Source organism: Eptatretus burgeri, chromosome 8 (genome assembly GCF_056783735.1).
Source record: "Eptatretus burgeri isolate ZD-2024b chromosome 8, Ebu_testis_v1, whole genome shotgun sequence".
NCBI classification, from domain to species: domain Eukaryota; kingdom Metazoa; phylum Chordata; class Myxini; order Myxiniformes; family Myxinidae; genus Eptatretus; species Eptatretus burgeri.
The window spans coordinates 49975089-50002588 of NC_140968.1; the positions used below are offsets into that span (position 1 = coordinate 49975089).

General features: G+C 42.2%; 1 protein-coding gene across 8 annotated transcripts in view; it reads right to left on the bottom strand.

Annotated features, from left to right (window-relative positions):
* USP7 (ubiquitin specific peptidase 7) overlaps positions 1-27500 on the bottom strand; it is a 207065-nt gene that overhangs the window by 64012 nt on the left and 115553 nt on the right. For all 8 annotated transcript variants that reach the window (XM_085891982.1, XM_085891988.1, XM_085891983.1 and 5 more), the window contains 3 exons: positions 12441-12597; positions 12055-12199; positions 9551-9681 (listed from right to left, as the gene is read on the bottom strand). In XM_085891982.1, the coding sequence (XP_085748108.1) occupies positions 9551-9681; positions 12055-12199; positions 12441-12597 (433 nt within the window). The remainder of the gene's footprint in view (positions 1-9550; positions 9682-12054; positions 12200-12440; positions 12598-27500) is intronic.

Sequence of the window (27500 nt, forward strand, 5' to 3'; positions counted from 1 at the left end):
TTGCGGAAAGAGAAGGCATAAGGGATATGGCAATAACTACAATGTCCGTGTCATTAGCTTCAATCATCAGAGACTTGTATCCCTCGGTAGCTGCATGCCAAACATGTACGATTATTCGCGCGTCTTCTTCTTCTGCCACTTCTGTACAAGGGGCCACTTAATCTAGGTTAACGCTGGTGTCACTGGTGGTGGTGATGGCATTTTCTCCTTTAGTCATGAGAACTGGATTGCCCCTTGTCATTTCAGACACTTCGTCGGCAAGGAAATGGAATAGCTCTGTTTTGTTGGTGCTATCTCTAAGGAAGCTCTTCCAATTCGAGGGAGTTTTACTTGTAGCTGTTACTCTCCTTCTGACAGCCTTGCCTCGTTGAGATCTTGCCTCTGACTTCAGGCTGGACTGATGATACACATCAAAGATGATGTCGGTTCTCTTGTATTTCGTGCTGTAGTACTCGACTTTAGGAAGAATATCCTTTCTGGCATACTCTTCAAATGTCTTTGGTGTTCGTGGTGCTACAATATTTACCAGTACAGCTCCATCTACAATGAGTACGTCAGATTCTGGCTTTGTCTCTGGAAGCGTCACTTTGGCTTGTAGTACATTCACTAAATCCGATTTCGGACATGTGTGTAGTTTCCCCTTGTTACTGAGTGAGGCCGGAAAGACTGGTTTTCGTGTTTGAAGAACTCTTGCAGGTCACACCGTCTGTTTTGGCAGGAGATGAAGAGGCGGGAAAACAAATGGCAGTCTTCCTTCAGTAACTTTGTCTCGGATTTGCTTGCAGACTTTGGTTTATTTTTGAAGAAGGTTATCCTGTTCTTTTTGATAGGCTGGTAGAAGGAGCAGTCATTCTCACATTGTAGATTAGCCATGAAGGAATTGAACTTTTCTTTCCCTCTCTCGTGATGCGTCACAATTATGAGCAGCGGAAGGATCTGCGATGTCCTTGGTGTCAAGCGTAAGAAGATCTCCTGACTCCTCTTCAAAGGGATTACCCATTTCCTCCATTACCAATGTGAGCTGTTTGACTTTCTCAAAGAACGCCCTCTAAACTGTCGCTGTTTGTTCATGGTAACATTAACTTTTCCTCTGTGTCCTTCTGACAAGAGGCAACATTTCCTCCAGTTTGTTTGTGGTTTTGATTTGCTTGAGTATCCATAATTTGTGACTAGCAATGGCAAGGTCGAGGGTTTATCCTTTTACCACCTTGCCTTCGTGCACTTTGATGTATGGGATACATCTAGGTTCATGCGTTTGCCTTACACCTAGCCCGATCATTTATCCAATGCCATTTAAATCCCGTGCGATCTGTACACCATCCGGATAACTACATGTAAAACCCCCGTTATCCTTGGCTCGGCTCTCCCGCGCTGGCACATCCTGTCGGTTCAGGTGCGGCTATCTAACATCTGAGGAGTTCATTAGATAGCATTTGGAATACTAAACCCATGGTTTAGCCGACATTGAACCCCATGCTGAGTTGCACAGCAGTGTATGCCACCAGTGTGGCCTGGTAGTGCATGACAGACACTCTCTTTTTTGTGTTTTGTCGATATTGGCTGGTGTCCACCACCATTGATGGTTACAATGTGTCAAGGTCCTATAGATCCTTGTGGCTGCATTTCGGTCGCAAGTGGTTTTATTTCGGAGTTTTCCATCTCCTAATGAGCTTCATCTGCCCAGAGCTGTCTGGTTTTCAGGCACCAGAGATTCGCCTTTCGCACCACCACTATTTGTGGAAACACCCCCACCACGAGAAGGCTATAGTTGGAGCTTGACTGCCAGAGGCTTTGTTTTGCTTGCCATTTGGGGCATTTCGTAGGCAAAGAGAGCTCATCCTCTTTGCCACCCCAACATTAGCAGTCCTTTGGAGGGGCAATAACTATTTTGAGCAATTAAAATACAAGCTCTGTTCAAGATCTCCAACAATTCTAACCGTCCCCGTCTATAACGCGATGAGAACCAATTTACTTGTATTCGAAGCCTGCGCAATAGTTGTCATTTAACTTCTTTATTGTTACGTAAGTCCTAAAATTGATTTATTGTTTCATGAAATCGATCAATACACTCAAGAATCAGCTCAAGCAAGGACAAAAACCTATATATCGATATCAAGATGAAAGAAATCCGACATCTCTGGCGATTTTTATGGTTTAAAGTTGTTTTTTTTTTTCATATCCTGGCGGCCATCTTGGAAAAAATGACCGCCATGTTGAAAATCCACGTGGCTAGCACTTTTTTCTTGCAGAGTGACCCTGAAGGAATGTTCGTACCAAATTTCATGCTTGTATCACCATTTGAACGATTCTGCCAAAAAATCACACTTATTTGCTCCACTAAAAGGTTAACAATTCCCCACAACTCTTTTACCATGGTTTGCATTTTCATCAAACTTGGCCAGAATGCAGTGCATCACCAATAGCAATTACCCATAATCACTCTTTGCTAAGCATTGTATCCCAGATAGAACGGGGGTCAGAGCCAAAAACAGGCATAAAATGCACATTTCATACAGTACAAGTATTCCGAGAAAGGCATTAATTTAATCTTGCATTTTCCTCTCCAAAGCGTTCTGCCAGCAAAATTTGGAGGCGTTTGAGAGAAAAAGCACAAATGGGAATTTGTGCTTTTTGGAGGAGAGATTTGAACCAAAATCCAGATTAACTACAAGGAGAAAGTTTGCAGGGGAGAGGTGGGAAAACTGCACAGTTCCAACTGGATTACCAGGATAAACTTCAGTTCATTGTGAGGTTTATTTGAGCAACCAAAGGAAACTATTTGGATCTGCAGATAGCAGCCCTTCATAAACACTATCCTCTGTTCTTTAACTATAACTGCCAGAATTATGCCAGAAACAAAATGTGTTGCCCATGATTACAAAGAAAACTAGAAGGGCACTTGGTGGAGCGCATAACTCCGCCACGTCATGCCTGATCCACAAGAACATATCAGGCCCAATACATTTTTGAGATATTGTGCTCCATATATATTACTTTAGCCCAATCTTTCAATGGTGAAGAATCACTTTGAAAATTAAATAATTCTCGTATCCAGATCCGGATTCGGATCTTCACCAAAATCGAATCAATTCGTCGTGGTTACACGTCGTGGTCCACGAAATGTCATCCGAATCTGTCCACAACTTTTTGGGATATCGTGATATATATCGGTTTAGCCCTATCTCCCAATCGTGAAGATTCACTGAAAAAATTATTGTAGTTGGATCCGGATCCGGATCTGGATCTTCACCAAAATCTAATCAGTTCGTCCTTGTCACGCACCGAACCTGTCCATAAAAGTTCATCGGTTGGCGGCAATGGGTCGCCGAGCATGGAAGCTATAAGATATAGAGCAAAATGGATGTCATATGGCGGATAGGGAATCACCTTAAGATAATGCATATCAAATCTCATCCAGTTCCATCTACTTATAACTACTCGGTATCCATTTGAATGAAAAGTACCGAAAATGCGGTTTGAAATCGGAAATCCCCAAAGTTCGAGAGGGTGCTGTGGGTGAACAAAGATCAAAATTGAAAATCTGGCTCGATCATTTGTGCACAATGTATTCCAGACGATTAGTGTGAATATTCATGACCATCCGACCATAACCCTAGGAGGAGTAGCATTTGGCGCTAAGACACCTCCAGCTCTCGCATATTATCGATTTTTGCACAAATTGACCTTTGACCCCTGACCAAAGCGAAATCAGTCAATATGTCCTGAGGCAAAATTGTAGTACTCATTGAGTACCATGAACCTGCAAAGTTTCATTCGTATCGATGCACTCACCTGGTCGCAAGGGGGCCTTCAATTTTCGTGCATACCCTAATTGTAGGGGGCGCTGCGGGTAAAGCATTCCATACATCACAAAAACCAGAATATATTTGATAGAGGATCACCTGTAGATCATTCGCGCCAAATTTCATAACCCTACATGGGATAATGGCTTTCGGAATTGATTTCGCGTGAACGGTACCGATTTTGAGGTTTTTCGGTTGTTGCTAGGGAACCAAAGCGTCCCTAGCAACCATCACAATTTCCAAAGCACTAAGTCATAAGATGTACCTACCACGCGAGTTTGGTCAAAATCCACGCACGTTTACTACCAATTATGCTGATGACAAACGAACAAACATCCAAACAAACAGACAGAATTACTAACAATAAGGGTCACCTATTTCGGCGATCCAACAGAAAGAAAGTGGTGAAAACATAACCTCCTTCACCTTCGGTGGCAGAGGTAACAATCAACTGTCCTGCAAAGTCACTTGGAGGCATTGTTGGTTTCACCCGAATCTATTCAGCTTATGATAATTAGAGTAGGACAAAGGATTTGCAGACAATGATGGAAATATCTTGAAGCAACGATGAAAATAGCTGGGATGTGTTGCACAGAATGTACAATACACACAGAAATCAGAAAATCACATATACTTCAAAGTTAAGTTGATGTTTGCAAGGTTGTTTGAGCAGTCATTAATTGATTCACCAATTTGAAGTTGACGACAAGGATGTACTCTAGCTTACTGCCTGTGCGCAGGTGCATCAGCATCAGAAGATGTTGAACAATACCTCTTTTCTGATGAACATATTGGGGAAAGAAGCTTACAAATAATCTGTTCAAGCACGAGTGGCTCCGGATGAAAGCATCCAGGATTTTCTTTAAAAAGGTCAAACTCCAAACAGCTGTATCCGTTGTAAAAAAACTGTAAGCTCACAAGGTCCGAGAAAAAATCAGAATATAACAGCACAATGGGACGTCTTTGGCTAGCTTGTCTTGCCTGTTCATTGTGCACTTGCTACTGCTGTAAAGCTGCAATGCACTTTCAAATGAAAGTCAATTCTCAGCAACTTAGCCAAAGAGCACATTGTATTGGTTTATCAATGACAATGGCATTGTGTAAACACCTGGCTGTGCCGAACACGTTTTAAGACTTAGCAAAGAATAAGCTTCCCCAGCTTCGAAAAGTGCGTGTTCACGTTCTTCCTGATATGAAGTTCTGCTGTCATCAATCGAGGAAACTGAGAAAACACAAAGGAGGTATATCTCGAAAAAAAAAACTGATCAAAGGAATAAGAACAAAGATCCCACGTGACTTGAAGACCTTTTTGTGCAATTTTGAAAATAAGTAGTAATTGACCAAATTTCACCAAGAAAAAACGAATATAAGGACAAGTTTGCAAGAAAGCACTGATGAAGGAAAATTTTTGCTTGTTTGTGATAAAGTGTGCAGATGCTTAGCAAGTCCAGATGACCAAGGTACACCAAGCAGAAGACAAACAGCAGCTTCACCCAAACGAGATGAAGCAATCCTCACAAATGATCTTGTATACCGTATTGTATTTTCTGCATACGATGCCTCATTCACCAGAGGAGTCCAAAATCGTTGGCAGATCAACAAACAATGATGTGCTCCTTTTACTGTGAAAGTTTATAAAAGTCATCACAGGAGTGAGTGGTAAAAGAGATGTATTGTGTATTTTAGAGGGAGAACTGCCTCGATGGGATGTAGTTAACATGGCTTGACAATGAATTTTTTTAAATGTAATTTTTATACATTTAACGGGTAAGAATTGTGCTAACCTTTCACCTGAACCCCAAGCTCATGATGTTGGAGTCCAGGTACAAATGCCACGTTCCATATACATTTGTCCATCGTCTTGTCTATTCACATCTTTATAATTCATGTTAAAATACAGTCTTTGCCCTGCATGCAATTAAAAAAAAAAGAAATAAAGAAGAAAACAAAATTAAGAAACACAGGAAAGAATCAAATACCAAGATGTACATAATTCTTTTCTTGGAGGGAACTTAGGAAAGAAGAAAAGAGGGCATTTGATCCATTATACCCGTGTCATATCCACATCACAATCTATTCAATCTGTCCCATGTACAATTCAACTATCAAATTACTATGTCAACCTCCTACACTTCATACCTCCCATGGGGCGCCGAAGTGAGCCCTGTAGTAAATTAATTAAATAAGATGTGATAAAATGAATCGTAATGATATAAATGAAACCAGAAACACATTCTAGGAATTTCCATGAACTCTAAAGGATATAGTAACACAAATTATTTAGACCAGTTGAACCTGTGGAAATTCGTGAAAATAATGCAGATTTAATTAAACATAATCTAATTTAAACTACAGGGTGGCCATGAAGTCTGGAAACATAGATAATATTATGTCAAGCTGTTTCAGTTTGAAGATAGCACAGTGGGGAAGCTGATTCAAAAATTAAAGGATACAGGCAGTGTGGAAATGCTGCATTAATTGCATTAATGCACAGTGCATTGAACTGTGCATTTCTCATAAGGAACAACACATTAAATATGTCATGTAACGTCATTGAACATATCATGTATTGTAATGTCAATAAGCCATTTATAATAATTTATATTTTGAAGGTATTCAGTATCTAATTAAACATAATCTACATCTAATTAAATGCAATGTATATCTAATTTTCCAATTTACATAAAAGACAGATATAAACAGATACTACAGTCAAAATATTAAGTGGGATTTCCTCTGACATCTCCCGACTATGAAACCTAAATTGCTGAACAATTCACATTCAATTTTCTCTTCAAAGAGCACCATAAAGATAAAGATAAACTATATTTCCGATACATGCAAACATTAGGCGGGATTTCCTTTGATGTGCTTCAGACGTCATCTTATATATGCTGTCTTCATAAACCTATGTGAAACATACAAATATAGAAATTATGGCTAATTACAAATAACGAGGAAAAAAAAAAATCAAAACTACCTTTACATATGTTCAATAATCCGTGTGAACCCCTTTTTCCTGGAGAACTACCTCAAATCTATTTGGCATCAAATAAATTCGTTTATAGAAGAATGGCGTTGGCTTAACAGTTAAGGTGGCTGGCTTAAGATAAGTGAGTCTTGAGTTTGAGCCCGTCACAACGTTGAAATAACACCAGGTGGGTTGACTCAGCCTGTCATCCTTCTGAGGTCGGCAAAATGAGTATCAGCTTAATGGAAACAGAGGCACTACCATCAGTGACACAGCCACGCTTCCACAGCTGCTTATGAAACAACAATTAGTTTATGGATTATGTTTGAGTCTATTTTTCCCAACAATTTTGTAATGCACTCCAGAGCATAATCAGACTACTCACATAAATTTTTGCTTACTCTTAAAAGTGTGGACCCTTAATGCATTGCTAAGACAGTTTCAGTCAATAAAAATTATATTGCACTGGATTTTCCATTGTGACATCTGCAGATGGAGCGAGTAAAAGTTTTTCCAAAGGAAGCTATGCGGCCCCTGCTGCAAACACTACTTGATTCCACCGGGCATTCAAGCAAAGATCAGATAACTTTCAGGCAAGACCGATACCAACTGAGCAAACTGTGCAAGACCGATATTTGTACAGAGAAATATTTGGGGAAAGAGACGGCACATTTCTTGCAGGGAGTCTCACACGAACAAAGAGAGTGCAAGCAAAGTCATACAAATTCACAGGATTATGTAATTTAATCGAGTGCAACTTCAATTCAAAATGGGAGGTTATCCCAATCGAGACTCATCCACAAAATTGTGACCCGTGATAAATCACTCCTGAGAGGTAAAAGTTAATGTGCAGAATAAGATGCCATTTCCTCCCTGTGACATATAGCATTGAATAACATGTGCAGAAAAGCTTACATATGTGGCTGCTTCCTATGACATATACAGCAATACCCCAATTTACATCTCCCCTTTCTACGTTATTTCACAAATATGTCGTCACATTATTAATACCATGACCCGATTTGCGTGGCCTCAACTTGCACTTATGTTGAGTAAAAGCCGTACTTTTTATTTGAGCGTTTTCTAAACTTACCAGGACTGAAAAAGACACCCAAATAAATTGCTAAAGTACCAAATCGGGCGATCACAAAATAACTACTGTAATTTGTCATGGATACAGTAAATAAATGTACTGTACTGAAAGAGTGGCTAAGAGGCATTGCAAAAGTGTTGCCTTAGAAGTTAAAGTCGATATTATTCATCAAATGGATGCTGGTGAACGAGCCATTGATGTTATAGTGTTAAGTTTTCATCCGACTACGATGCGTACCATCCATGAAGACTGAAGAGCCAACATTCATTTGACACGGAGGAAGAAGAAGAAGAGGTACTACCAACTTTGACCGCTTCCGGAAAAGGTCTGTTTTTATTTAAATATGTCTGGTAATCGTTTTGTATGCATTTACACAAGTGTACTTGGATATAACTGTAATTAATCAAAAAAAAAAAAGGAAAAGAGTAATATCATCGGTAAAAAGCAAATTATAATATGTCAAGTGGTGACATAAGGAATGCATCCCCCACTTAATACATCAATTTCTTTGAAAAAAATTGCTTTGATTTAAGGAGAATCAATATCATCGCACTTTTCAGGAACGTTTGCCCAATGTAAACTCGGGTATAACAGTATTGCTCTGTGGAAATTTTTTCATGTAAGAATATTGAGCTTGGTAAAATTTATGAGTTTGACAATCACCATATGGACAAGGAGAGTGGATGAGTCAGGTGATACAACTCAGCACCGATTAAAGACCCCTTTCTCTCTCACCATAATTTCATTCTTATAAAATTTACATTCATCTCAAGATCAACCAAATTTGAGATAAATTAGTGAAAACCCAACAAAATTGCAGAAATCTGGAAAGTCTCACAGAACCATTTGTTTTAAAAGGTATTCGGAGTAATTAAATTCCAAATTAAGTGGTGCCTTCGCCTGCTTACCACAAAAGCTCGGCTCGTAATGAACCACCTTCAAAGTTTGATTCCATCAAACAAAAAGTTTGGGTTCGAGAAGCTCACTCAGCAGCAATGAAAATAGCTCACCAACCTCATCCAGAAAAGAAAACGAGCAACAACTTGTTTTTTTTTTGAAGCATGAGCATCCTGTTTTAGCATCCTGTCAGCAACTCGGAGTACTGCTCTCTGCTGTGGTCTGATGCTCCTGCATCATATCTGTCTCCACTAAATTCTGCAGAATCTAAAAGCTCTCAACATGAATAGAATCTCTGGTGATAAGGCCAAAGCACAAGGTCTGTTGCTTTCACACTGCAGGTTGGTTAGTGGTCTCTGTTTTGATGACCCTTTCCGCCAATATCGCTCCCACTGCCCTCTCAGTCCTCTGACTGGCCCCAGCAACTCCAGAATGTACGTGTTCTTCCAGCAACCCCATTCTGGTTAAACTTCCAAAATCCAAATCGACTACACACCTTAACTTTTATTCCTCACTTCTCTACCTTCCAGAGGCTGTTCTATTTCACTCTCCCCTCCAAGACTTCAAGAAGGCAGTGCACCGCCACGTCGTTTCATTCCCAATTTATACCCATGATCTTTATTAGCCCTATTAACTTTTAATCAAACCATCTTACTTTCTAGTTGCAATCCCCCCCCCCCCCATTCCCTGTACATTTATTACCTTGACGTTTGTCCCACAGCCAGACCTTGCTTTTCAATGAGTCTCACCCCTGAAAGGAAATAAAATTGCATGGCCACAGCTTACCTGCACTTGCATGTATAGGTGAGCCTCCTGCCGCTCCTTGCGCTTTTGTGCCTCAATTCTCTTTTCTTCCTGTAACCGCTCAATCAGCAATGGAGGGATGTCTGAATCCAAGGTGGAGTGCAACACGTAATCTGTGAGTGATGGTGGGGATACGTGCACACACCCTGAACATTACACTTGACCTTTGCCCCATAATGCAGGCAGTTTGTTTTCTTGTATTTGTATGTATATATATATATATATATATATATATATATATATATATATATATATATATATATATATATATATATATATATATATATATATATATATATATATATATATATATATATATATATATATATATATATATATATATATATATATATATATATATATATATATATATATATATATATATACACACGTCAAGCAGTGCAGTATGCATACTATACTTAACATCCCAGAGACCTTGAAGAGTTGCTTTGTACCTGGTTAAATATAGTGGTTTGTTATCTTTTACAATATCTCTTTTTTAAATGCAAAATCCCAACAGGATAATAATTTTATTAGTCAACCTTTCTCTGCCACTCCCAACGCTTCTGCTAGAGACCATTAGAAGAAACAAAAATTCAAATTGCCAAGCTATGTTTGTTTGCATACATTTTATTTGAAGCCAATGCTTCTACTGTATATCATACAACAATGAAAACCCACATCCATTCATCCATTCTACTTGACTGTACATTCACATTGGTGAGCATCAACCTGAAATGTCCCCCAAAAAATTTTCTGACAACGATAAGAAATAAATATAGGATATAAAAAAAAAAAGAGAAACGATTAGTTTACTTACAAAAATGGAAAAAACAGGAGCGAGAATTGCTTTGCAATGTATGTCCCCTACCGATGTGATATTTTCTAAGTCCAAAAAGAGCATAACTGAAAAATTGATGAAATGCCTTGAAACTCAAACTTCTTATGGAACTTAATCATAATAAAGCTATGTACTAAGTTTCAGTTGAATACGTTAAATGGTATAGGGAAAAAAAGTGTGAAAAGCTACAGGTTGGATGGATGGACAGACCGCTCCTTTTATTTTCCTGATTTAATATTGGGTCAACAGGTGTTGGTGTTGGCGTAGGCTGGTAGATATAAGCCTGGTGTTGGCGTAGTGGTTAGGGTAGCGGCTTGGGATCCAAAAGTTCCTGAGTTCAAGCCCCGTTGGCCGCTTGAATTAATACACAACAGGAGGTTGACTCAGCCTGTCATCCTTCCGAGGTCGGCAAAGTGAGTACCAGTGTACTGGGCCCAGTGTATGCCCCGGTTAGAATAGGTGTACCATATCCCTGTGTCGTAAGAGGCGACCAGGGTTGCATCAGGAAGGGCATCCGGCGTAAAACCTGTGCCAAATCACTATGCGGATCATACGGATGATCCGCTGTGGCGACCCCTAACGGGAGCAGCCAAAATAAGAATAAGAAGAATATTGGGTCAACAGGATAGTTCAGAGGTGGTGTGCTCGACTGTTTTTCATTCCCAGCCCGACTATAAACTGTCAACCAAGCATGTCACAGGCAGGGCAATGCATTGACAAGAGCACATAGTCTGATGGATGGGATGCTAAGATGGGAGTCCTGTCTGCCAACATTTGCTTAAGGATCCCATGGTTTCTTTCCAGAAAGGTTAGTTCATTCTGTGTTGATGCCTTGGGAGAATTTCAAATTCCTGCCCTATCCTACCGTACCCAACGATGGAGTGGAAACCAGCGATCCAGGATTATGTCTGAGGCATGAAAATATTTACCACTTGTTCTATGTGGTTCTTCTTAAGGGTTGTGAAGGCATGTAGACAATACAAGTAAAAGTAAAAGGGTTGGGGCATTAACCAAATTGGAAAGCCACATGAACTCATACAACACCCCCAAAGTTCAACAGAGTCAATAAATACATAAATAAACGAGAATGGCACTTGGTAGATTGCATACCTCCACCCCATAATGCCTGATCCATGAGAACAAATTTGGTCCAATACATTTTTGAAATATCATTTTTGTCCCCATCTCTCAATGGTGAAGAATCACCTCAAAAATTCTAGTAGTTGGATCCAGATTCGGATCTTCACCAAAATCGAATCAATTTGTCGTGGTCACACACCCAACCTGTCCACCAAGTTTCATCCAAATCCGTCACAACTTTTTGAGATATCTTGCACACAGACAGACAAACAAACAAACAAACAAACAAACAAACAAACAAACAGACAAAGTGGGGTGATAACATTACCTCCTTCACTTTCTGTGGCGGAGGTAATCAAGTTGATACTCTATCATAAACAGACGTCTGTAGACAGACAAACAGACAAAGTGAACCAAATGCTTAACCCCGCTTTTCACTTCACACGCATGTGGTAGCAAAAAGTCTGGTGACGTTGACCCTGCTTTCGATCACAAACAGAAGGCACTCCATAAGGTCAAGTGGCACACAAGGGAGATGAAGCACCAGATGCAGCCGAGAACTCACCGAGCTTGTTCTCATTTATGTAGACGAGCATATAGGCGTTGGTGCAATGCCGCACAGAGAAATCATCATCCAAGCCACCAAAGTTGTGCTCGATGGCCTCTTTCTTTGTGCATCGAGACACCACATCATCATCAAACTTGCACCACTGCAGAGCACATGGGGAACTGCATAAGGAAGCAGATATCACTACATTCCATAACACCTCTACATCATCGTTCTACTGGAAGGTGAATTTTCCATTGTAGAAACATAGGACCAAAGATGAGGTTTGCAAGGCATTTCAACCCTAAATAGTTTTCAACAAAACTGTGTTATTGAAGAGAAAGTGTGAAGAAGGAAGAACAGGAAACTGAAAAGTGACACGAGGGTGGTTAGAAAAACCATACTTTTCCATCACCACAAGGGTTGAGGTAAACCACATAGTGCCCCCCGTGGTTGTCTCCGCTGTGCACCAGCACAGCGTGGAGGATATAAGAGGCAGGTTCAGAGGCATCCGTTTTTTGAAGAAATTCGTCCAGAAGCAATGCCTCAGGAAATTCAAACCTGACATTGGAAAGAACACGCCAAGTCAGGCTGGAATGAGAGAAGCCATTTTTACAAAATATTTGCTTTCAGAAAAAATGGAAGTTTAGCAGTAATGACGTTCAGAGGGGAAGAAAAGAAAGTTGGGGGAGGGGGACACTGTGGTTGAAAGCTTCGATATCTCCTGATTAAATGATAAATGGTCATAATGTTGTGGTTTTGGAAAACTTACCTCAGGGGGAGAGCAAAAATGGACAAGAAGGTGACCCGAGGATCAGTTATTTCATTAGTCTTTGTATAGATAGTCCTTGGACCCTTGTCAAGGGGCTATTTGGGGGGAATGCGTTGGCTAGGCTGTGTTTGTCCCATGTAATATCTTTCCGCCTCTCCCTCTTTTACTTTCAATCATCCCTCCAATACCCCATCGGCCTGTTTCAATGGTTCACCAATCATCTCCCCTCCATCAAACATCCTTTCAACAGTCCCTCCTTCACCCCATCGGTCTTACCTTCAATCCCGCAACCATTTGGTCATCCTTCGGGCGTTCGGGATGAAACCAAGTGCTTCTCGTGGCAAGCCTCGAACCCCGGATCCACGACAATATTTTATGGCATAATTTTAACCTGTCACCAGCCAAACTTACCATCCCTCCTACCCCACCCCCCACCCCCCAACCTGCCATTCCACACTTCTTACTCTTACCTAAGCTACAAACTTACTTCCCTTATATCCCCAAACCTTTCACACTCCTCTATCTTCCTTTGTCTCGATTATACTCCTGTATTTTAATTTTCTATTCTGAGTGACGCCCACTTCCCTGTGTGGAAGTAATACTACACACATGGCTCATAATTGTGGTAGCAGCCCTGACCCCCAGTAGCCAATATGATTTTGGGTATATAAATGAAAAACCTGGGCAATTAGTAAGTGTGAAAATAAATTTGACAATGTCATCAATTTAAACATCCAACACAAAACCCTCCCTGTTGGGTTCACAAATCAGCCCCTCAGTGAAACTTGCTGCACATTTTGCTCGATGAGCAAACACTGATGCATGGAGAAGCTATGATCTTCTGGGGAAGGGTGAAAAAACTGTCCACGGGTGTGCTGTTAATGGCTTACGCATTAAATCTCAAAGCAGATGTGCAAGACACCATAAAAATGTCATATTGCAAGACGTTTCAGGACTTTGAGAAGGCTATACACATCCAAAATCCTGTGGGATTGCACCGTTTCACCATGGCAGGGGGGAATCATTGTATTATTAATTGGGGTAAAGGAAGTGCTTGGATATACGCGAGCCAAGAATATTTTCGACAAAGATCCAAACGTAGGATATCATTGAAAGCTGCATGAATCGTTTGCACGAAAATTCTGGTAAAGTTGTCTGGGATTAGGACAGGTAACCATGCTAGTGAGTAAATTGAAGTCACATTCTCCATCAGTTGAATGCAAAGACTGAACAAAACAAATGAGAAAGCACCAAAAATGCAAAGCCCGTCCACGTCTGCTGAAGAGTAGAAACTAGAAAGGCACTCGGTAGAGGACATACTTCTTCCCTGTAATGCCTCATTCACAAGAACATATCTGGCCCAATACATTTTTAAAATATCATGCTAGAAATCGTTTTTGAGCCCGATCTCTCAATGGTGAAGAATCACTAAATAAATTCCAGTAGCCGGATCCGGATCTGGATCTTCACCAAAAACTAATCAGTTCGTCCTTGTCACACAACCCAACATATCCACGAAATTTAATCCGGATCCGTCCAAAACCTTTTGAGATATCCAATACGCAGACAGACAAACAAACAGACAGAAAGGGGTGAAAACATAACCTCCTTCACCTTCGGTGGTGGAGATAATAAACATAACAAAAACTGCAGCAATTATGTATGAATGTATATATATATATATATATATATATATATACATATATATATATATATATATATATATATACATACATATATATATATATATATATATATATATATATATATATATATATATATATTTATATATATATATATATATATATATATATATATATATATATATATATATATATATATATACATACATATATATATACATATATATATATATATATATATATATACATATATATATATATATATATATATATATATATATATATATACATATACATATATATATATATATATATATATATATACATATGTATATATATATATATACATATGTATATATATATATATATATATATATATATATATATATATATATATATATATATATATATATATATATATATATATATTGTTGTGGTTACCAAATTCGCAAACCACCATTCAGGTCCCTTAGGTGAGGTATCTCGGTAAGTACATGTGTAGTTAGGCCCAAACCCGTTGTCTAGTGGGAATACATGTCATTTATGCGTGCTGCGACTCTTCAGGATAGCCGTTTTTCTTTTACTATCTTTAATTTGGACCAACCGCCATTGTTACAACCACCACATCAACCACCCACCGCGGCGCCGCTTCACGTCACACCTCGCAACCGTCGCATCGCCACCGTTCTTGCGCCGCTTGTGGGTACCGGTGTTGGACTCGTGCAGGGCGCGCGCCGAACAGCGTGTACAAAATCACGGATTTTGTGCTTCAAAAACGGATCAAAAACGACACACGCCCACTTTTTGCCGTCCAATCAGTGAGCGAGGGGCGAATTGGCCCCGCCCCCAGGGCGTTGGAGGGCGATCGATATATGCAAATTTATGGATCAAAAAGCATTCACGCCCACTTTTTCTCGGGCCAATGGGGAGCGAGGTGAAAGGTCGAAGGGAGGGGGTCAAAGATGAGAGGGCGAAGCCACGGGGCTGATATAAGCGACCGTGTTCGTCAGTCCAGGAGTAGTAGAGTCGAGAGAAACACAGAGAGTTAAGACTTCGCGGGCGGTGGAGTTGGCAAGAAGGAGCTGGTCGTCGTGTGCGTTGGAGTCGGAGCGGAGGGGACGGAGCTGTGGAGAGGCGGCGAGGGCAGACGAGGGGGTGCTCGCGTCGTGCAGGGAGCTGCACCCCAGGGAGGCCGACAGCGCGACCTGGCCGAGGTGGAGACGCTCGTCGCGGGACAATAAAAATCCTCTATACCCCGAGCATCAGCAACCCCCTCCTGTTTCCCCCCGCGCTGAGATAGTGCGACCAAGGGGGCCCCTTTCCCACCCCCTACCAGACACTGCCCGCGAGGCCCGCGGAGTTGAGGCACCATCGCCGCTCCGCGTCTCATCACCAGACGGGTAGGCCCGACCCGGTCTCGGCCTCAGGCCCGCCTCATCCTTGAGGGTGTTCTTTTCCTTGGTTTTGGGTATGTGTTGTCGGCGCCGTCTGTGAAGTAAAATTGTATAAGTGTTGCCGTGTGCTCGCGTAATCGGTATTAGATCTGCATTGTCGCATTTGCTTTTTGTGTAAATTGAATTGTGTTTTTCTTTTCTGTGTGCTTTTGGTGGAATTGAATATGTGTGCTTTCCGTTCATCGCGAATAAATGTGCTTTGTGTTGAACTGTTTCCCGCTTCGCTTCGTCATTTCCTTCATTGAATCCTCATCTTGCTTCACGTAAAGGGTTGGTAGTGGGCTGAATACGCCCGATAATTAATCGAACCGTCGAGGCCGACGATAACACCGCTCGGTTATCCCGATAGTACGGAACGGGTCGCTTAAGTGGCCCGTGTCCGAAGTCGACCTGTGGCGAGGTGCGATCGCCCGGTCTACCCTCCGTGTGGGTACTTAGGTAGGTCGAATTTGGCGAGCAACCCTATCCCACGCGGGGGCTGATTGGCTCGATCGCGGTGAGACCGAAAGGTCCACCCGTGACTGGTTCCCGGCATTAGTCCGAGAGGGTCACGACTGGATTGTCCGTCCGGTGGGCGACGTGCCGCGATTAGAGTTACGTGGCCGTCGCACGCCGGCGGGCGCGAATCTGCAACAATATATATATATATATATATATATGTGTATATATATATATATATATATATATATATATGTATATATATATATATATATATATATGTATATATATATATATATATATATATATATATATATATATATATATATATATATATATGTATATATATATATATATATATATATGTATATATATATGTATATATATATATATATATATATATATATATATATATATATATATATATATACAGTAAGTCCTCGCTAACTGGAAGTTCGCATATCGTCGTTTCAGGTCAGGTCAGGTATGGGAGCATGTGCCAGAACAGCGCGTCGCTGCGTCCACTTTCCGTCAGTACTCCAGGGGCCTCCGTCTGGCCATCCCCCAGGCAGATGCCAGGCCCATCCCCATCTCCTTGAGATGGTGGTCAACCTGCTGCAACCATGAGGCACGTGGTTGGCCCACTGGCCTCCTCCACTCATGAGACTCCCTCGCTGAGAGAATCTGGTGAGCAGGATCAGCATCAGGAAAACGAGCCACATGTCCATACAGCCGCAACTGACGCTCACGGACTATGCAGGTAACAAATCTCATCCGAGTCTCTCTCAGCAACCGCTCGTTGGACACAAAATCCGACCAGCGATAGCCAAGGATTCTCCGAAGACACCTGGTACCAAAGGAATTAAGTCTCCGTCTCAGATCCTTGGTCAGAGTCCAAGTCTCGCACCCATAGAGCAAGACTGGAAGTACCAAGGACATGAAGACTCGGACTTTCGTCCTCCCGCATAGGTACCGGCAGCGCCACACCCCATGATCCAGTGAATCCATGACTCCCCAGGCCCGACCCAGACGTCTATTGACCTCTGACTCGCAGCCAGCAGAGACATGAATATCACTGCCAAGGGAAGTGAATCTCTCCACGACCTCAACATCCTCACCACAAACAGACACAGACAGGACAGCAGCATCCAAGATGTCACCGAAAGACTGGATCTTAGTTTTGACCCAAGAAACCCGTAATCCCAGCGGCTCCGACTCCTCATTCAGCACCTCGAGGGCCCCCAAAAGGATGTCTAAAGTCTCCGCAAAGATGACTGCATCGTCTGCAAAATCAAGGTCCGAGATCTTGACATTCCCAAACGATGCACCGCAACTTGATCTCTCCGACATCCTCCCTAAAATCCAGTCCATACAAGTGCTGAAAAGTGTGGGGGCAAGTACACATCCCTGACGAACTCCAGTAACAACTGGAAATAAATCAGAGGTGGTACCACCACACTTCACAGCACTCTCAGAACCAGAGTAGAGTTCAGACATCAGATCGATCAGTTTTGGTGGCACCCCACGAAGACCAAGAATCCTCCAGAGGACATCCCGATTCACTGAATCGAACGCTTTACAGAGATCAACATAGGCTGCAAGCAGCCCCTGCCGAAACTCTAGTCTGCGTTCGGTGAGGACACGAAGGGCAAGGATACGGTCAATCGTTGACCTCTTTGGTGTAAAGCCTGACTGCTCTGGACGCTGGTGCTGAAGCAGATGGTGGCGAACCCTATCAAGAATTATCCAAGCAAAGACCTTGCCCGGCACTGAGAGCAGCGTCACCCCTCGGTAGTTGTTGCAGTCTTGGCGATCACCCTTCCCTTTCCAGAGAGGGACAACAAGGCCCCTCTTCCAGTCAGTTGGGATGATGCCTGTGTTCCAGGCAGAGCACAAAACTGCATGCAACGACACGAGTGCAGCATTTCCACCAGCCTTGAGAAGTTCGGCATGGATGCCACAAATCCCTGGAGCTTTGCCCCGTTTCAACTGGTTCACCGCAGCCCGTGTTTCCACAAGCGAAGGTGGACCACAGTTGATTCGTGGGTCAGCAACAGGGATTGTAACACCCTTGACGTCCAACTCGACAGCTGGGGGATCAGCCTGGTACAACCGCTCAAAGTAACCGGCCCAGCGGGCCTTCACTTCAGACTCCTCTGTCAAGAGCCTACCACTCTCTGCTCGAACTGCAGTGCTCCGAGGGATGGGCTTGGATGAACGTAATGCGCGAATTCCCCTGTAAGCGGGACGAGAATCACCTGTCCACAGGTGATGCTCTACCCCCTCACAGATTCCTCGCACATGGGCCTCCTTGTCCACCCTCAGTGCACGTACAGTTTTACGCCTCAGCTCCCTGAACAGCTCAGCTCTGCCATTCAGCCTGGCCCTGCGACTCTGGTCAATGGTATGCAGTGTCCCTTGAGAGACAAAATTCTTCTTTGCCCTGCGGTGAGTTCCAAGACATCCACCGGCAACATCAAGGACGGTGGTCTTAAAGGCGCTCCACAACTCTTCAGGACCCCCCAAAGCACCCAGACCCCCCAAGTGTCCACTCAGCCTGTTCGCAAACTCCTCAGCTACTCTCTCATCCCTGAGCTTGGCAACATCCAGCCTAGGCTGGGATGGTACCATTCTCCAGGATTTAAGGTGCAGCTTTAGAGTTGCTACAACAAGCCTGTGGTCAGTATTGAGGAACTGAGCACTCCGGTAGACCCTGCAGTTCTGGATCATCCTCCAACGACCGTCAATGAGGACATGGTCAATCTCCTTTGCCACACCGCCAGCGTTGGAATACCAGGTCCAGCGATGAGCTTGTGGGCGCTGAAACCATGAACCAGCCACCCTAAGTCCATGACTTCTTGCAAAGTCAAGGAACTTAGTGCTATTCTGGTTCATAGTTCCTGACCCATGGGGACCAACGCACACCTCATAACCATCCCTATCAGTTCCAGTCAATGCATTGAAATCCCCCAAGACTAGAAGTGTATCTCGTCTGGGGCACTGATCAACCACAGACTCGAGCGTGGCGTAGAATGCATCCTTCACGGTGAGATCACTCGCCTCAGTCGGAGCATAAACAGAGACCACGGAAATGACACCTAAGGAGTGACGAATCCTTAATCTCATAATACGCTCGTTGACCGGTGTTACCTCAATTATCATTGGGGTCAGCTTATTGGACACAGCTACAGCAACTCCTTGGGTATGGTAACCATCAAAGCGACCAGACCAATAGTAGGTGTAACCACCCACCATTATCTCACCGCAATCCGGTCTCCGAACCTCAGAGAGAGCTGCAATCCCGATGTCCAAATGCTTGAGCTCAGATGATAACAGAGACAGGTGATCATCCTCTCTTAGGGATAGGACATTCTAGGCACCCACCCGAAGGGACCGCCTCAGGTGAACCCAAGGAGACCGCCGTTTGGTGGATGACACCTCAGCACCACTCCGACACACTCTCCCGCAATCTGACCCAGGGATGTTACCCCGTGGTTTCCCTCCTATCAAAGATTGGGGGTCCCGAAGGCTTTGCCCCAATCCCGTCATCCGGTGAGCTGCCCTGCGAAGGGAAGCTGCACAGGAGGTACTCCCACGGAGTGGGTTTTCATATTTTTTGCGTTTTTGTGTTTTGCGGAATGAAGGGTTTTACGGTGGCCGGAGTGCAAATCCTGCCACCAACCTCCTAATAAGAAGTAACCCAACTGCAGGAGGACGTCTGCAGACACAGTTGGGCACAGTTGGGTCGTTTAGATTATTCCTAATTTAGTTTTAATGACCAATTTTTCAATTATCGCAAACATTTTATGCCTATCGTAATGTCATTGCAAGGAAAAACGCAAAAAAAAGTTTCAAACTGACTGCAAAAAACAACAATCACACAGCATGCGCATAAACATACTTTCACTTTACTGCGCATGTACTGTATGCTGTACTGTACGTATTCTCTTCACGCTCGCCTGCATACCTTCCAGTATGAATCCCAAGCGACCCGCAAGTCTTTTGCCGAGCACACCTCGTTTCAAGAGACAACGAAAGGCTGTCACATTGAAGGTGAAATTGGATATAATTAAAAGACATGAACGAGGTGAAGGGACAGCGGAAATCGGCCGCGCGCAGCAATCGCTGCATCGACTGTACATTCGATCGTTCAAAGTTCGGCAAAGATAAAGAAAATATCACAGATTGCGACCAGTTCGAGTGCAACGACACTAACGAGAATGAGAGATGGTGCCATGCACAACATGGAGCGTTTATTATGTGTGTGGATAGAAGATCAAACTCAACGTCGCATGCCTTTATCTCTTGGTGTGATACAAGAAAAAGCGCGTCGTTTGTTAGGGCATTGACCCACGATTACGTGATCAATTACTTCTCCAATCATGTTGAGAAGTATCTCCAAGGAGAAAAACATTGACAACAAATCTTTGCTGCTTGTAGACAATGCTCCTGCCCATCCTCAGCAAATGGAAGACTGGTGTGAAAACGTGCAGGTAGTATTTTTACCACCAAATACTACCTCACTTTTACAGCCTATGGATCAGGGAGTTATTGCTGCTTTTAAAGCCCATTATGTTAAACATACCATGCTGCAGCTTATCAAAAAAACTGATAAGGACAAGCTATCAATCAAGGAGTTTTGGTGAACATACAACATAAAAATGGCTTTGGAAAACATTAAGGATTCATGGGCGGAGGTGAGTGCCTCCACAATGAACGCTGTGTGAAAAAGTGTGGCCTGAGTGTGTCCACAATTTCACGGGGTTTGCTGATGTTCCGTTGATTACAAGTCAAATTGTAGACCTGGCGCAGGAGGCTGGTTTTGAAGAGGTTGACGAAGAGGACATGGATGACTTACTGGAGTCTCATGCAGAACCCTTAAGCAATGAAGATCTTATGGAGTTGGAACAGCAGTGGGCTCTTGAGGAAGAAGAAGATGCTGTGACACCTTCATCCGAGCATCTCACCATGAAAAACCTCAGCCAAATCCTCAGCTCGTTTGAAAGTGCCATAGAATTTGTTATCGAGCAAGATCCAAATCATGAAAGGAGCACTGATTTTAGCTGTGTTGTGAATGATGCCCTTTGTTGCTACAAGGGACTTTATGAAGCAAAGAAAAAGAAAGCCATCCAGCCCACTCTTCATGCATTTTTCAAGCCAAAAGATGCAGCACCAACTCCATCCACCATCGAGGATGCTCCTTCAACCAGCTGCCAAGAGACCGTTCCCGCTGGTGAAGAAAGTGACAGCACAGTGTCAAGTGAAGAGGGGGATGATTCTGCCACTCCGCAAGTGTGACTTGTCCACCGCAATCAACTCCGTTCCTCCAGCCTCGGGGTAAGTCGCCACGACTCGAGGAGTGTGTTTTGTTTATTTGTGTTTGTGTCCAAAAAATTCCGAGCCAAAAACACATCCCCCCTTTAACACATTGGTTTCTATGGGAAAATATGTTTTGTTTAACACAGTTTCGCTTATCATAAGGTGATCCAGGAACGCAACCCTTGCGAAAAGTGAGGACTTACTGTATATATATATATATATATATATATATATATATATATATATATATATATATATATATATATATATGTATATATATATATATATAGATATATATATATACACATGCATACATAGATATATATATATATACACATATATATACACATATATATACACATATATACATAGATATATATACACATATATATACACATATATACATAGATATATATACACATGTATATATATATATATATATATATATATATATATATATATATATATATATATATATATATACATATATATATATATATATATATATATATATACACATATATATATATATATATATATATATACACACACACACATACAGTAGACTAGGCGTAAGTCATCACCATCGGGACCGAGAAAAAAAGTGATGACTTAGAAATGTGACTACTTACGCGTATGCGAACATTCATGATGACTGTGGGGTGAAGGATGAAGTCGTGCGTGGCCTGGACACGTGTGAGAGCCGGCTATTGTACCAAAAGGAAAACACAATCCTCGGGGCATAGGTGGGGGTTCATTGGTGAGTTGGAATGTGATCAAGCAAAGATGGAATTCATGAATCAGTTTATCAAAAGTAAAGATAATGAAGAACTGTAAAACAACAACTTCGCCTGCTTATCACCATGATGGGATTGACCAACGAACCCCAGAGACTTTTCTGGCAGCATCTGCCAGAAAAGCCCAGTCTCATCGGCATTGTACACGTCCCGAGGCTGATACCTTTCCAAGATGTCTTTCAATTTGTCATCCTTCCAGTCGTGCACCACTGCCGAATCCACGCTGCCTGATTCGCCGCACTTCTTGACCTTGCCGATTCCCCACCTCACTTTGAATCTGTCTATCCAGTGCATCGGCAAGGTCTCGGCATCATCATGCCCGAGGTCCGCAGCGAATTTACGTGCCTTCAGCAGCAACATTTCACCGTCCAACCGAATATTTGGCTGAGCCGACATTTGCCGAAACCAGATGATGAGCGTGTCATCGACATCTTCAAAGGACACACATCGACATCTTCAAAGGACATACCACCGGCCTCGCGATCTTCTCCACTTGTCCAAACATCGTGCCCTTATTCTTCAAGATATTGTTCAATGTCTGCCGTTTGATGTCCAACTTCTCAGCTCTGGCTGTTTTCTTCATCAGTGGGTTTGCCTCGCAAAACTGGATAATGTCGTATTTTTCTTGGTAGGTTTTAGTTGTAAGCTTACGCTTAGTCGCCATTGTCCTGCATGCAGTGCGATCAACGTTTGTACGCAGTTATAAATAGTCTATCACTGGCGGTGTAAACCAATGAGCGAGCATCACGATTCCATGAAATCGGGTTTCTCACGAGGCAGCAGTTCCATGTGACGAGTTAGGAGTGGTAATTTACTTGAGTTTCCATTACGTGGGAACGGACAACATCTGACGACTTAGACGAAGTGACGACTTAGAGATGACGACTCACAGAGGGATGACCTTTTATTCATAGGGACTTAACATGAGATAAATTCGGGACTTTTTGACGCTGCCGACTTAGGCGAAGTGACGAGTTACACGCTGCCGACTTACGCCTAGTCTACTATATATATATATAGATATATATATATATATATATATATATATATATATATATATATATATATATATATATATATGTATATATATATTGAGTCAAAAGTCGTGCCCGATTTCTGTTTTTTCGGCTGTCAGATTCTTTCTGGGAAGTCTTGCTGTTAATTATTTTGTTGCAGATTATTAATTTTCGTAATTTATTTATTTTTGATTTTGTTTTGCAGGTTATTGCTGCGAGTTTGGAAAGTTACTGAATTTGCACCAAATTGAACGTAATGGCACAATTAACAGACACAATTGTGTCTACTGGGCTGTGAATAACCCAAGAGTGACAGTTGAGAAGGAGGTAAATTTACCTGGAGTGACAGTTTGGGGAGCCATATCTCCATTAGGGATAATTACCTTCGCAAACTTTGTTGCGAAGGTTATGTTTTGATCGCTGTGTATTTATTTATTTATTTGTGAATATGTGTGTTTGTTACTTACGAAATCTAAAGATTTCGTAAGTATATTGATGACTTCCGTTTCTGTTTGTTTGTTTGTTTGTAGGCAAGATAACTTGAGAACGGAAGAAGCTACCAATGTCAAATTACACCACGTGATTTAGGAGAGTGATGGCAAGTGCTGATAAGATTTTGGTCAAAATCGGTCAAAGGTCAAGGTCACAGTGAGGTCAAATATTCGATTTTTGATGGTTTGGTACAGATAACTCGAGAACGGAAGAAGCTCCCAATGTCAAATTACACCACGTGATTCAGGAGGGTGGTGGCTAGCGCTGATTAGATTTTGGTCAAAATTGGTCAAAGGTCAAGGTCACAGTGAGGTCAAACATCCAAAAAATGATAACTCGAGAATGGAAGAAGCTACCAATGTCAAATTACACCACGTGATTCAGGAGGGTGGTGGCTAGCGCTGATTAGATTTTGGTCAAAATTGGTCAAAGGTCAAGGTCACAGTGAGGTCAAACATCCAAAACATTCGATTTTTCATGGTTTGGTACAGAATCATCGTAGAAACTTCTGGTTTGCGTCGCTACCTTCTCCAGAGACAGCTTTTATTAGACAAGGTCAGAGGACAAGTTGACGATTTCGTAAGTACCAGTCTATGACTGCTTGTTTGTTTGTTATTCGCATAACTCCAAAGTATTGAACTGAATCGCAGCAAATTTGGTGGGATGATTGGTTATTATCTGAGGACCATTTGATTAGATTTTGGGAGCGATTGGGTCAAAGGTCAAGAACAGGTCAAAATCGTCTTTTTACCATTGCGCGGTCAATTTGTATCCAATTTGCATGCAACTAATGCCAAAATGTTCAGAATTCAATGCCCCATCTTGTGATATGTGACATGACACAATGACGTAATAACCCTTATTTGCGGTTGGGAGTCAAAGGTCGGAGGGGGGGGGGTCACGACATTGCAAAATGTGCGGTTTTAGTCATAACACGGTCAATTCTTATCTGATTTGCATGAAACCAACACCAAAATGTTGACTGTTCTGTTCCCCACACTCTAATACCAATTACAAAATTAAGAGTACAAAGGTCAAGGTCGAGGTCATGAAAAGGTCAAAATCGTCATTTTGCCATAGTGCGGTCGATTTTTATCCAATTTGCATGCAACCAATGCCAAAATGTTGTGAATTAAATGCCCAATCTTGTGATATACGATATGACACAATGACATCATTACCTTTGTTTGCGGTTTGGGTCAAAGGTCAAGGGGGGGTCAACGACCTTTCTCTATCTATAATTCCAGCAATCTCTGTGTGTGTGTCTGTGTGTGACCGCTGTTTCTCGACAACCACTGGTCCGATCTAATTGAAACTTGCCAGGTATATTGCTGGGGACCTGAGGATGTGCCTTTTCAAGGTTTGATATTAATCGGACAAGTGCTTCCCAAGTTATGGCCATTTATTTACCAAATCAATGACAATACACGTTGTTGCGTGGGCGTGGCCGATGGGGAAGGGAAGCTCAGCCACGTTCCCCATTACGGGTTATAATGTACGGGCTTCCGGAGAGTGATGACTTCGTGTATTCTAATAATTTCTCGATTTCTTATGCGCATTTATAGATAAACACAATGGCCCAAGTTATGATCGTTTTCATATTAGACGGTGTATAAATTTCGGGAACATCAGAGTGCTGGTATGCTCCGAACCAGGAAGTAAATTTTTTCTCTCTCTTCTCTTCTCTTTTTGTTTTTCCTTGCCACGACATTGTGAAAAGGTAAAATACGTTGGCGCTAATTGAATAATTGGGTATTAAAAATAAATTGCGAATAATCGGAACTGCAAATAATATCGAACTTCCGGGTCATGCACGTACGGGCACGTGAGAGTGAAGAAACGGCCTGTGTGGTTTATTTATTTATTATTTTTATTATTATTATTATTATTATTTTTTTTTTTTACGGGCACGTACTAGTTATCACAACGCTGTCAATTCTGAAACAATTTGCATGGAAGTAGATTCAAAATGTTTAGAATTCAATTCCCGATCCTGTGATGTGTAATATTTGATTTCTTATAATGTGACCAGTTGTCATCAGATTGACTTGACACCGACACCCAAAAAGGTCAGGGAGTTCATACAGAAATTGTACAATCAGTGTCAAACAGCAGGAAATTTAATGTTGTTAAGCCATCATAACACACATGAGATGGCAGATGTGGTATGGGATTAAATACCCTCACAATCAACGGTTTCTGGGGGGGGGGGGCAAAATGTAGCACTGGCGAAGCTATGCACTCTACTGAGTGCCCGTTCTAGTTGGACCCTTTTTCTTTGAGGGATCTGTCACTGCAGAAATTTACCTGGATATGCTGCAAACCTTCTTTTGGCCCAGGGTACAATATCAGGACTGTTATTTCCAGCATGATAGAGCTCCACTTCATTATGGACGTTATGTTCGTCAGTGGCTTGATGAAAACTTTCCCAGAAAGTGGATCGGCCGCCGCGGTCCGATCGAGTGGCCGGCACGCTCCCCAGACCTTGCACCTCCAAATTTCTTTCTTTGGGGGCTCATGAAAGACCTTGTTTATCGTGAAAAGCCTCGTACCATTCAGGAATTAAAGGCTCAAATCACTGCAAAGTTTGAGGAAATTGATATCGAACTCTGCAGACGTGTGTGCCGCTCTGTGCCTGCTCGGCTGCAATTGTGCATCGATCACAAGGGAGGGCACTTTGAAAATTGCAAGTAAAACAGCTTGGTACAGCTCCGTGATATTTTTTTCTTGAATAAATGGTTAGATAAACATGTCATTCATTTATTTCTACCTTCATGTGCACTGTTATACAAATGGCAAACAAACAATCAACTGACAGAAATCGGGCGCTACTTCTGACTCACCCTGTATATATTGTTGTGGTTCTGGGAACCACATCCCTCCAATGCAATGTCATCCATCATGCAGTGGTCCCAAAACAGTTAATTCATTAACATACATACAGGTCGTCCCTTCCTTCTTGTCTAATGGGACAAAAAGGACAAGTGTGTTGTGTGAATCTCATAGTTGGGTCAGATTTAATCTCCAAACTCATTCCTATTTTTTTCTCTATTCCTGAGGTAAATCCACGCCGTGCCCGCCTGTAAAAGCCACGGCAGCACCCTTCACGAAAAGAAGGGGTCCTCGCGAAGGCCAGCAGGCACTTCACTCGGACACCCACCTATAAAACTGCGGCCGCACCCTTTACGTAAGAATGCTTTCTCACAGAAGACCAAAAGGACAAAACACCAAACCCCCACGCTGCACGGAACACGTGCAGCACAGCGGTAATTTCCACCTGCTGGGCAGAAGAAATAGGAAGGACAACCAACACGACGGCACTGCTGCAGGAATACCGTGCCGAGGAAATAGAAGGAGCAACACACCAAATACTAACAACTTACGGTACGCACACGGCGCACTCTTTTCAACCTTTTTCTGAGTCTAATAATTATATCTATCTTTTTCTTCAATCCGAATCTCCATATAATAATTACATCTGTCCTCTGTTCAATCCAAATCTCCATTTAATACTGATATCTATCCTCTTTTTT